Source organism: Salmo salar, chromosome ssa15, assembly GCF_905237065.1.
Source record: "Salmo salar chromosome ssa15, Ssal_v3.1, whole genome shotgun sequence".
NCBI classification, from domain to species: domain Eukaryota; kingdom Metazoa; phylum Chordata; class Actinopteri; order Salmoniformes; family Salmonidae; genus Salmo; species Salmo salar.
Genome location: NC_059456.1, coordinates 88498683 through 88512125, shown reverse-complemented (window position 1 = coordinate 88512125; position 13443 = coordinate 88498683). Strand labels below are relative to the sequence as shown.

General features: G+C 42.6%; 1 protein-coding gene across 1 annotated transcript in view; it reads right to left on the bottom strand.

Annotated features, from left to right (window-relative positions):
- The window catches only part of LOC106572511 (integrin alpha-5), a 78818-nt gene that overhangs the window by 9456 nt on the left and 55919 nt on the right, over positions 1 to 13443 (bottom strand). Inside the window, exons 26-27 of the mRNA XM_014146741.2 lie at positions 11011 to 11118; positions 3567 to 3680 (exon numbers count right to left, since the gene is read on the bottom strand). Coding sequence (XP_014002216.1) covers positions 3567 to 3680; positions 11011 to 11118 — 222 coding nt within the window. The remainder of the gene's footprint in view (positions 1 to 3566; positions 3681 to 11010; positions 11119 to 13443) is intronic.

Genomic DNA, 13443 nt, shown 5'->3' with positions numbered 1-13443 from the left:
ACTTTGCAGATATGAAACAGACAGATAATCATATCAGTCACAAATATCAAATTCTCAGTTTATGCTACAAAACCAACTTTATAAAGAGGTTTTAATAATAGCTTCTATTTGACAAAAAAATTTAATGATGTCAAGTAAAGCATTGTTGGCAGAATAGTTGGATGCAGTTCAATGCATGATTAATATAGCTAATTCACCAATACATTTCTTGGTAGTCCAACCAATATTGCTATCATGTTGTAAATCACAGCTGCCCTGGTACATTGTTTGCTGCCTCCAGCCCTTCAGGATGCACTGTATCAGTTTCCTTGACTCAATATTTTGGACAACAAACACAAATGTAACTAAGGCTGGGAATGTCAACACAATCAAACTATAAAAGGGCAATGACCACAAGTCAGTCATAGCGTGGCTAATAGGCTAGCTTGTCTGTTTATGTACAGTAGCTATTTATTTAGCAAGCTAAAATCACAGTGCCTAATGTTAGCTAGCTAGCTGCTGGGAGGATATCATGTCATTGGATGAGTCAGTGAGTGGCTGACTTTTTCCTACCATGTAATTTTTTTGGTGGCTACAGCTAGAGATGCAGGTGTCATTTGGTTAGCTAGCAAGAACTGTTAATCACTTTGCTAGCTAGCTATGCTGAACTTGAACGACTGTTATCCACAGTTGGCATCTCTCTTTGTTGTCAATCAAATGTATTTGGCATCATCAATCAAATGGGAGGGCAGGCAGAAAGTTCCCATTCAGTTGTCAAAACGATGGTTGGATTACCCTGGATGATTGACAGGGGGCGCTGTATTGAATCCACCGCGCAGCCATCTTGGAACTGCTCCAATATTTTAGAAACTATAGAAATGCATTTATTAATCTCTACATTAGTTTGACACGTTTATTGTATTACAGACACCTTAATGCATACTTTGAAATGATATTGTGATCTAAACATATATATTTTTTTAATATAAAACCATTTTCCTTAAAGTTTTTTTTGTTGAGAGTTCTAAGGTTACTGTCCCCACTACAACCAGACAATACTTAAATACATGTAATTTTGTCCTTGAAACATTTAATTGAGAATTTGTTCTTAACTGACTTAGTTAAATAAAAATGTTTTAAGTAATTTGTTGTTGAAATACTGTAGAATTCTATTCATCCCTCCCTTAACCTTGTTCTGAACAACTCCAAAACAAAGGTCATGTGGTTTGGTAAAAAGAATGCCCCTCTTCCCACAGGTGTGATTACTACCTCTGAGGGTTGAGAGCTTGAGGTAGTCACCTCATACAAGTACTTGGGAGTATAGCTAGAAAGTACACTGTCCTTCTCTCAGCACATATCAAAGCTGCAGGCTAAAGTTATATCTAGACTTGGTTTCCTCTATTGTAATCACTCCTCTTTCACCTAAGCTTCCAAACTAACCCTGATTCAGATGACCATCCTACCCATGCTAGACTACGGAGACATAATTTATAGATCGGCAGGTAAGGGTGCTCTCGAGCGGCTAGATGTTCTTTACCATTCGGCCATCAGATTTGCCACCAATGCTCCTTATAGGACACATCACTGCACTCTATACTCCTCTGTAAACTGGTCATCTCTGTATACCTGTCTTAAGACCCACTGGTTGATGCTTATTTAGAAAACCCTCTTAGGCCTCACTACCCCCTATATCAGATATCTACTGCAGCCCTCATCTTCCACATACAACACCCGTTCTGCCAGTCACATTCTGTTAAAGGTACCCAAAGCACACACATCCCTGGGTCTCTCCTCTTTTCAGTTCTCTGCAGCTAGCGACTGGAACGAGCTGCAACAAAAAGTCAAACTGGACAGTTTTATCTCAATCTTCTTATTCAAAGACTCAATCACGGACACTCTTACTGACAGTTGTGGCTGCTTTGTGTGATGTATTGTTGTCTCTACCTTCTTGCCCGTTGCGCTGTTGTCTGTGCCCAATAATGTTTGTACCATGTTTTATGCTGCTACCATGCTATGTTGTCATGTGTTGCTGCCATGCTATGTTGTTGTCTTAGGTCTCTATTTATGTTGTGTTGTGTTGTCTCTCTTGTTGTGATGTGTGTTTTGTCCTATATTTATATTGTATTTATTTTTAATTCCAGGCCCCCTTCCCTGCAGGAGGCCTTTTGCCTTTGGTAGGCTGTCATTGTAAATAAGAATTTGTTCTTAACCGACTTGCCTAGTTAAATAAATAAAAAAATCCATATGGAGGACTAGGGAGTGCCAATATGGCCGACCAGTGGCTTCAAAGCCTCTCAATGGCCAATACATAGTATCAGCAACCCAGGGTTTATTAAACGCCATTGGTTGGGACAAACATGCTTTGGCAGGCAAGCTGCTGAATGGCGAGCAGGCTACTATTCCCCATCATTTATCAGTGTAATTATGACGGTCAACTACAAGTTAAAGAAGTTTGAGGGTTTATCTACTGTTCCTTCGTTAGATTTTAACGCATCTCGCTCTGGCTAACAGTTGTTGATCATAGGAAACTGTCTAAGGGAGAGAAAGCCTACCTGTTCATGGTTGTTTGATCAATAAGACTGTATATTTCCCAAACGTAAGCGGTCTCCTGTGGTATTTTTGCAGAAATCCATTCATGTGGCTTTTGAGAAATGGTTCCTAATAGTCTTAAAATGCGCTTTAGCTACTTCAGGTAAATACGAAAATCCAGTTCGATGTGAATGATGGCAGACCCGTGTGGAAAATGGCTTATTTGCGTATAGGCCAACTGTATCTCTGATTGGCTATGGTGCACCGGTCTGTGTAGAGTCCCGTCCTGAGGTGTGTTCAATTCCCTTGTACGTTTGCTACGTTGCGAATCGGTTTGTACTGAACGACACATTTCCCAAAAACATTATTGTACGTTCTTGAACAGACTGAGGTACGTTTGCTTTCGTTTGGTGGGTGTGGCTTGAAGCAATGGGTGACGTTTTTAAAGGGCAGTGGCCATGCTGACAGAGTTCCCCAACCCACAACCTCCCCGTTTTACAACTGGTCGTTCAGAACAGCACCGTTTCCATTCAATTGAACGTTCCAGAACGTAAAAACGTACTGAACGCAACCCTGGACAAGACTGTTTTTTATTAGGTTTTATTTACTGCAATGTCTATTAATAGTCCAAACGCATGGCAGCTTTCCCATTCTATATTGCTATATAATTTTCACAAATGCCTTACTCTATGTCATTCCCAAACATTCTATGAAAGTATGAAAACATGAAAATGACCAGATGTAAGTGCTCGCTTCTCAGATTTTATAAAAAAAGGTGTAATATTCTTCCTGGGGGTAAGGTGTAATATTCTTCCTGGGGGTAAGGTGTAATATTCTTCCTGGGGGTAAGGTGTAATATTCTTCCTGGGGGTGTATATGAACAGATTGTATGTTGCTAAAACGTTGCCAGTTCCATTTTAAAGGTGTGTTGTGGAGCAATTGTGTGTGTAGGTCCTAGTTCATCTCTATAGTTTTCTTCGGCCCAGCAACTCCGACAATTGATGTGTGTTTGACTATGCAGAGTGGTTGGTTTGATCTCCAGTCCACACATACTGTACCTCGATGAAGGTCTCAGCCCAGATGCCGGAGCGCAATTTGAGGATGGCGCTGGTCCCCTTCTCCAGAAGACCCACGTCACACTGCAGTGTCCAGCACTCCACGTTAGAGCAGGACTAGACGGAGGGAGGGGGAAAGAGGATGGAAGAGAGGGAAAGTATTAATGCTAAACAGATGACATAAGATATGCCATGATTTGAGATATGCCATGCTCAATCTATTATTGCTGTCCTCACCAAGAAAAACCAAACAGCTACAAAACAAAGGTAATTTGTCATTCTATCAGGCTTAATTTAACAATAGTTAGCTAAATGCATGAATTAAAAACTGGTGCAGAGGTCAGTAGAGAGGGAGGAGGTGGATAGTAGGCTTGGGCAGTATACTGGGGTATCTTGAAATGCAGAAAATAAAATAAGTAAAGGCAACATTAACTCTGCAGGCCATGCTGCAGGCCATGCTGCAGGCCAAACAAATATAACAAAGAGCTCAATGTTATGATCCCTATCCAGGGCTGCTTCCAATTAGAAAGAGATTGAGGGAATGTCATGAAACAAAAAATGCAGCACGCAGTCGACGCTCACCGCCATCCAACATTATTGCCCAGCCACTGAAACCAGCCCACTTTTTTAGAATACACAATCTTAATGAAATCCTCATCATGGGAGCTGGGCGCTTTCATTGTAAACCTCCAAAAGCTGACTTTTAGCGCTTTCGTGGTAGACAGAACCCCCCCCCCCTCCACCAGAGGGAGCCTGGTGGGCCTGGGGTCTGGGGGAGGCTGAGGGAGCCTGGTAGGCCTGGGGTCTGGAGGAGGCTGAGGGAGCCTGGTGGGCCTGGGGTCTGGGGGAGGCTGAGGGAGCCTGGTGGGCTTGGGGGAGGCTGAGGGAGCCTGGGGTCTGGAGGAGGCTGAGGGAGCCTGGTGGGCCTGGGGTCTGGGGGAGGCTGAGGGAGCCTGGTGGGCTTGGGGGAGGCTGAGGGAGCCTGGGGTCTGGAGGAGGCTGAGGGAGCCTGGTGGGCCTGGGGTCTGGGGGAGGCTGAGGGAGCCTGGTGGGCCTGGGGTCTGGAGGAGGCAGGAGATGGGGGCTGGGAGGATAGCTGCTGTTCCCACAATGAGTAGAACAGCAGCAACTGGCTATATAATACAGGTGTGTGTGTTTGTGTTGAATTGTACAATGACAGCCACTGTGTGATATGAATGTAAATAATAATTACACCTTAATTTTTCTGGATTGTACTAATAGCAGTTTAGAGACCAAGCTCAACTGACAGTGTGTCTATTTACAGGTCTTCTAGGACGAGGCCAGCCATACAGAGAGGTCTCCCTCATTTATCAGACAACCTACTAAAACCAGATTCAATCAAGGGACTGAACAAAACTAACACACTTTGTATTTCTATTCAAAGACCTTTTCAACAAAGACGTCTGTCCTTCGTTCCAAGTCAGCATGAAAACTAAAGCGTTAAGAGTGAAACAAAGAGTGGAAGACTTTCTAGAAACGTGTCATCGGGCAGGCTTGATAAACAAGGGGTGGGTGAGAGCAACAGACGGGGGGACAAAGACCTCTTTCAGTGCTGCAGGTAGTGACAGACAGGTAGTGACAGACAGGTAGTGACAGACAGGTTGTGACAGACAGAGGGAGAGGGAAAACAGAGGGAGAGATAGCTGGTCCTGCAACTGGTTGGATCAAATCAAAATCAAATCAAATCTTTTTTGTCACATGCGCTGAATACAACAGGTGTAGACCTTACAGTAAAATGCTTACTTACAAGCCCTTAACCAAAAATGCAGTAAGAAAAAATAGATGAGTAAAAAATAAATAACTAACAAATAATTAAAGAGCAGTAGTAAAATAACAACAGCGACACTAACAACTAACAACTGTCACGACTTCTGCCGAAGTCGATGCCTCTCCTTGTTCGGGCGGTGTTCGGCGGTTGACGTCACCGGCCTTCTAGCCATCGCCGATCCATTTTTCATTTTCCATTTGTTTTGTCTCGTTTTTCCACACACCTGGTTCTCATTAGCCCTCATTATGTGTTGTGTATTTAACCCTCTGTTTCCCCCATGTCTTTGTGTGGTATTGTTTATCAGTGTTGATGTATGCGCATGTTAGTCTGGTTGCGCTGCGTTATGTATACCCGTTTTGTATTTCGTGTTCATTGTGCCGTTTGCTTTTGGTTCGCATGAAAAAAAGGCTCTGTGTGCTACCAAATACCTGCTCTCCTGCGCCTGACTCCCTTGCAGCCACTTACGCATACCTGACAACAACACCACGGTCTGTCAACTAACACCATGACCAAACCGAGTCCCATCGTGCGCAAATTGATTTTGTCCCCCCACCACAAACGTGATCACGACATACAGGTTGAAATATCAAAACAAACTCTGAACCAATTATATTAAATTGGGGACAGGTCGGACTTGCACCGCGTTTCAGCGCCACAAATAGAACTGACTTCTATTTTAGCCCTAGGCAACGCAGACGCTCATTGGCGCGCACGAGCAGTGTGGGTGCAATGATTGAATAACATTTATGTGTGCATTTATTTTGCAATGCTCGCACACGCGACACGAGCGGTGTGGTCAGCATGTAACCAGATCATCATGCCCAGGTGGTTCTCCTGGTCCCACAGATCCCCCTACTCTCATGCCCTTACTGCCCAAGCTCCACCCCCTGTCTCCCTGCAGCCCTTTAATGTTAATCCCCAAAGCGGGGACCACCACCACCCCACGCCCTCTGACCCCTCCCTCTTAATTACATCATACCTCATTAGCCAATCCCAGGAAGTTTATCTAACAGCAGGACCAGGCCAGAGCCACAATCCCACATGCCATGGCTCCAGGTGAATCAGAGGAACATAGAAGCAGAGGTTCAACCCTCCAGCTCAGATCTATATCCAAAGAAAAGCCCCTGGTCTCTACCATCCACTTGTCCTGTTTATTTTAACTATTTGACAACAGGAAACAGTCTTTACCTTCACTAGGGTAGGGGGCAGCATTCGGAATTTTGGATGAAAAGCATGCCCAAATTAACCTGTTAGTGCTAAGGGGCAGTATTGACACGGCCAGATAAAAAACGTACCCGATTTAATCTGGTTACTACTCCTGCCCAGTAACTAGAATATGCATATAATTATTGGCTTTGGATAGAAAACACCCTAAAGTTTCTAAAACTGTTTGAATGGTGTCTGTGAGTATAACAGAACTCATATGGCAGGCAAAAACCTGAGAAGATTCTGAACAGGAAGTGGCCTGTCTGACAAGTTGTTGTTCATCTTGGCTCTTTTTATTGAAGACTGAGGATCTTTGCTGCAACGTGACACTTCCTACGGCTCCCATAGGCTCTCAGAGCCCGGGAAGAAGCTGAATGATATCGAGGCAGCCCCAGGCTGAAACACATTATCGCGTTTGGATAGTGGCCGATCAGAGTACTCTGAGACTCAGGCTCGCGCACGAGGGCACGAGATGTTTTTATTTTCTCTCTCTTTGTACGTATACACGCTTTCCCGGTCGGAATATTATCGCTTTTTTACGAGAAAAATGGCATAAAAATTGATTTTAAACAGCGGTTGACATGCTTCGAAGTACGGTAATGGAATATTTATACTTTTTTTGTCACGAAATGCGCCATGCTCGTCACCCTTATTTACCCTTTCGGATAGTGTCTTGAACGCACGAACAAAACGCCGCTATTTGGATATAACAATGGATTATTTGGGACCAAACCAACATTTGTTATTGAAGTAGAAGTCCTGGGAGTGCATTCTGACGAAGAACAGCAAAGGTAATAACATTTTTCTTATAGTAAATCTGACTTTGGTGAGTGCTAAACTTGCTGGGTGTCTAAATAGCTAGCCCTGTGATGCCGGGCTATCTACTGAGAATATTGCAAAATGTGCTTTCACCGAAAAGCTATTTTAAAATCGGACATAGCGAGTGCATAGAGGAGTTCTGTATCTATAATTCTTAAAATAATTGTTATGTTTTTGTGAACGTTTATCGTGAGTAATTTAGTGAATTCACCGGCAGTGTTCGGTGGGAATGCTAGTCACATGCTAGTCACATGCTAATGTAAAAAGCTGGTTTTTGATATAAATATGAACTTGATTGAACAAAACATGCATGTATTGTATAACATAATGTCCTAGGGTTGTCATCTGATGAAGATCATCAAAGGTTAGTGCTGCATTTAGCTGTGGTTTGGGTTTATGTGACATTATATGCTAGCTTGAAAAATGGGTGTCTGATTATTTCTGGCTGGGTACTCTGCTGACATAATCTAATGTTTTGCTTTCGTTGTAAAGCCTTTTTGAAATCGGACAGTGTGGTTAGATTAACGAGAGTCTTGTCTTTAAAATGTTGTAAAATAGTCATATGTTTGAAAAATTGAAGTTTTTGCATTTTTGAGGTATTTGAATATCGCGCCACGGGATTACACTGGCTGTTGACTAGGTGGGACGCAAGCGTCCCACCTAGCCCATAGAGGTTAAACTGCCTGCTACTCAGGCCCAGAAGCTAGGATATGCATATATTGGTAGATTTGGATAGAAAACACTCTAAAGTTTCCAAAACTGTTAACCTCTCTGGGCTAGGCGGGACGAATTCATCCCACCTACGCAACAGCCAGTGTAATCCAGTGGCGCGATTTTCAAATACCTTAAAAATCCTTTTACTTCAATTTCTCAAACATATGACTATTTTACAGCTATTTAAAGACAAGACTCTCGTTAATCTAACCACACTGTCCAATTTCAAAAAGGCTTTACAACGAAAGCAAAACATTAGATTATGTCAGGAGAGTACCCAGCCAGAAATAATCAGACACCCATTTTTCAAGCTAGCATATAATGTCACATAAACCCAAACCACAGCTAAATGCAGCACTAACCTTTGATGATCTTCATCAGATGACAACCCTAGGACATTATGTTATACAATACATGCATGTTTTGTTCAATCAAGTTCATATTTATATCAAAAAACAGCTTTTTACATTAGCATGTGACGTTCAGAACTAGCATACCCCCCGCAAACTTCCGGGGAATTTACTAACAATTTACTAAATTACTCACGATAAACGTTCAAAAAAGCATAACAATTATTTTAAGAATTATAGATACAGAACTCCTCTATGCACTCGATATGTCCGATTTTAAAATAGCTTTTTGGTGAAAGCACATTTTGCAATATTCTAAGTACATAGCCCAGCCATCACGGGCTAGCTATTTAGACACCCGGCAAGTTTAGCCTTCACCAAAATCAGATTTACTATTACAAAAGTTTGATTACCTTTAGTTGTCTTCGTCAGAATGCACTCCCAGGACTGTTACTTCAATAACAAATGTTGTTTTGGTCCAGAATAATCCATCGTTATATCCGAATAGCGGCGTTTTGTTCGTGCGTTCCAGAAACTATCCGAAATGGTAAATCAGCGTCGCGCGCATGGCGCAATTCGTGACAAAAAAATTCTAAATATTCCATTACCATACTTCGAGGCATGTCAACCGCTGTTTAAAATCAATTTTTATGCAATTTATCTCGTAAAAAAGCGATAATATTCCGACCGGGAATCTCCTTTTCGGGAAACAGAGGGAAAAACACAAAGACGGGGGCGGCCAGTGCACGCGCCTAAGCCCACAGTCCCTTGATCGGCCACTTGAGAAAGGCGATAATGTGTTTCAGCCTGGGGCTGGAATAACGACATTCAGGTTTTTCCCGGGCTCTGAGAGCCTATTGGAGCCGTGGGAAGTGTCACGTTACCGCAGAGATCCTTTGTAATTGAATGAGATGTCAAAGAAAGACAATAAATGGTCAGACAGGCCACTTCCTGTAAAGGAATCTCTCAGGTTTTGACCTGCCATTTGAGTTCTGTTATACTCACAGACACCATTCAAACAGTTTTAGAAACTTTGGAGTGTTTTCTATCCAAAGCCAATAATTATATGCATATTCTAGTTACTGGGCAGGAGTAGTAACCAGATTAATTCGGGTACGTTTTTTATCCAGCCGTGTCAATACTGCCCCCTAGCCCTAACAGGTTAAAGTAATGTCTGTGAGTATAATAGAACTGATATGGCAGGTGAAAACCTGAGGAAAATCCATCCAGGAAGTACTATTATTTTGAAAGGCTGTTTTTCCATTGAAAGCCTATCCACCAGCCTATCACAATCTCTATGGCTTCTTCTACATGTGGCATGTGGCATGTGGCATTGTTTCAGGCTTTTACTCTGAAAAATTAGGGAGATACAGCACTTTCAATGAGTGGACAGTGGACATTTCCAGACATGAGTGCAGCGCGTGATCGGGAGCGCGCCTTTCTTGTTTCTCCTTTTCTATTGACGAAGCATTTGTCCGGTTGAAATATTATTGATTATTTATGACAAAAATAAAACCTGAGGATCGATTTTAAACATCGTTTGACATGTTTCTACGAACTTTTATTGTACTTTTTTTACTTTTCATCTGGATGTTGAGAGCGAGCTTTGTGCCTTTGGAATACTGAACTAAACGCACCAACAAAACGGAGGTTTTTGGACATAAAGAGGGACATTATCGAACAAAACAAACATTTATTGTGTAACATGGAGTCCTGGGAGTGCCACCAGATGAAGATCATCAAAGGTAAGTGATTCATTTAATCACTATTTCTGACTTTTGTGAGTCCTCTCCTTGGCTGGAAAATGTCTGTATGGTGTTTTGTGGCCGTAAAGCCTTTTTGAAATCTGACACAGCGGCTGGATTAACAAGACGTTTATCTTTAATCCTATGTATAACACTTGTATCTTTCATCAATGTTTATGAGTATTTCTGTAATTTGATTTGGCTCTTTGCAATTTCACCGGATGTTATTTGAGACAATGCATTACTGAACATAACGCGCCAATTTAAACTGAGGTTTTTGGACATAAAGAGGAACTTTATTGAACAAAACGAACATGTATTGTGTAACATGGAGTCCTGGGAGTGCCACCAGATGAAGATCATCAAAGGTTAGTGATTCATTTAATCGCTATTTCTGACTTTTGTGAGTCCTCTCCTTGGCTGGAAAATGTCTGTATGGTTTCTTGTGGCTAGGTGCTGTCCTAACATAATCGCATGGTGTGCTTTCACCGTAAAGCCTTTTTTAAATCGGACACTGTGATTGGATTAACAAGAAGTTTATCTTTAAAATGGTGTATAAAACTTGTATGTTTGAGGATTTTTAATTATGTGATTTCTGTTGTTTGAATTTGGCGCCCTGCAATTTCACTGGCTGTTGTCGAGGTGGGACGCTAGCGTCCCAATGATACCAGAGAGGTTAACAATCAGAGGTTAAAAACAAGCCCTGCTTATCACTCTAAAAGCTTGTTGAATCAGGGTCATTGCCCTAATAACTCATTTCAGCATTAGCTTTCTCCATCACTCTCTCCCTCCGTCCATCAGTCTGTCATTGTGTATGGCCTCACCAGGTTAGTGTGCTCTGCCAGCTGGTCTCTCTGGACTTCTCTCCTCTCGATGTGGTGATCCTGACCAGGCACAAGTAGGGGCGGCTGCTCTGTGGAAGTCTGCTGGAGCTGAGGAGACAGAGGGAAAGAAGACACTGACCCATTAGGTCAATACATTACAGACACCGACCTCACCCATTAGAGAAGAGTACACCACCCATTAGGTCAATACATTACAGACACCGACCTCACCCATTAGAGAAGAGTACACCACCCATTAGGTCAATACATTACAGACACTGACCTCACCCATTAGAGAAGAGTACACCACCCATTAGGTCAATACATTACAGACACTGACCTCACCCATTAGAGAAGAGTACACCACCCATTAGGTCAATACATTACAGACACCGACCTCACCCATTAGAGAAGAGTACACCACCCATTAGGTCAATACATTACAGACACTGACCTCACCCATTAGAGAAGAGTACACCACCCATTAGGTCAATACATTACAGACACCGACCTCACCCATTAGAGAAGAGTACACCACCCATTAGGTCAATACATTACAGACACTGACCTCACCCATTAGAGAAGAGTACACCACCCATTAGGTCAATACATTACAGACACTGACCTCACCCATTAGAGAAGAGTACACCACCCATTAGGTCAATACATTACAGACACCGACCTCACCCATTAGAGAAGAGTACACCACCCATTAGGTCAATACATTACAGACACTGACCTCACCCATTAGAGAAGAGTACACCACCCATTAGGTCAATACATTACAGACACTGACCTCACCCATTAGAGAAGAGTACACCACCCATTAGGTCAATACATTACAGACACTGACATCACCCATTAGAGAAGAGTACACCACCCATTAGGTCAATACAGGGACTGACGTTAGTGACCCATCCTTATCCTCATCATTAATCTAGTACATGTGGGGTCTCATCCTCATCATTAATCTAGTGCATGTGGAATTTTATCCTCATCATTAATCTAGTACATGTGGGGTCTCATCCTCATTAATCTAGTGCATGTGGAGTCTCATCCTCATCATTAATCTAGTACATGTGGGGTCTCATCCTCATCATTAATCTAGTACATGTGGGGTCTCATCCTCATCATTAATCTAGTACATGTGGGGTCTCATCCTCGTCATTAATCTAGTACATGTGGGGTCTCATCCTCGTCATTAATCTAGTGCATGTGGGGTCTCATCCTCGTCATTAATCTAGTGCATGTGGGGTCTCATCCTCATCATTAATCTAGTGCATGTGGGGTCTCATCCTCATCATTAATCTAGTGCATGTGGGGTCTCATCCTCGTCATTAATCTAGTGCATGTGGGGTCTCATCCTCGTCATTAATCTAGTACATGTGGGGTCTCATCCTCGTCATTAATCTAGTGCATGTGGGGTCTCATCCTCATCATTAATCTAGTGCATGTGGGGTCTCATCCTCATCATTAATCTAGTGCATGTGGGGTCTCATCCTCATCATTAATCTAGTACATGTGGGGTCTCATCCTCATCATTAATCTAGTACATGTGGGGTCTCATCCTCATCATTAATCTAGTGCATGTGGAGTCTTATCCTCATCATTAATCTAGTACATGTGGGGTCTCATCCTCATTAATCTAGTGCATGTGGAGTCTCATCCTCATCATTAATCTAGTACATGTGGGGTCTTATCCTCATCATTAATCTAGTGCATGTGGTTTTATCCTCATCATTAATCTAGTGCATGTGGGGTCTCATCCTCATCATTAATCTAGTGCATGTGGGGTCTCATCCTCATCATTAATCTAGTGCATGTGGGGTCTCATCCTCATCATTAATCTAGTGCATGTGGGGTCTTATCCTCATCATTAATCTAGTGCATGTGGGGTCTCATCCACATGGCTTTGTACAGATTACTGCTAAATGGACAACCATCTCAGCATCTGTACATTTAGAAGTTCTAGACACAAACAAGCAACTACACCAGAGTCATGTGCCCATGTGAACCCTGAGGTCCCTTTCTGCTGGGTTTTTAGCCAAACATTAAATGGAGAAGATGAGTGAGTATCAGTACAGAAGTGGTTCATCAAGCTGTGCTGGGCTGAGGGAAGACCCGAGAGATCAAAGTGACAGTAAAGCTAGTGTCCTGGGTGGGGCTCGTTAGGGCTGGTTAGGCTGGGAGGGAGTTGGGTGTGGAGAACTGAGACTGTTTATCACACACTGAATTATAACCTTTGGGATATCTTCACAGTGCCTGTCTCTCTGAAGTGTTCTAGACTCACAGATGAGCATCATGTGACCCTGAGAAGGCTGTGTGTGGTGTGTGTGATGTGTGTGAGTGAATATGTTGACCGTGAGAGAAAATTTGTTTGAGACCTGCTCCACCTTTACAAAAGTGTCACATTCCTTGTCATACATCCAAAGA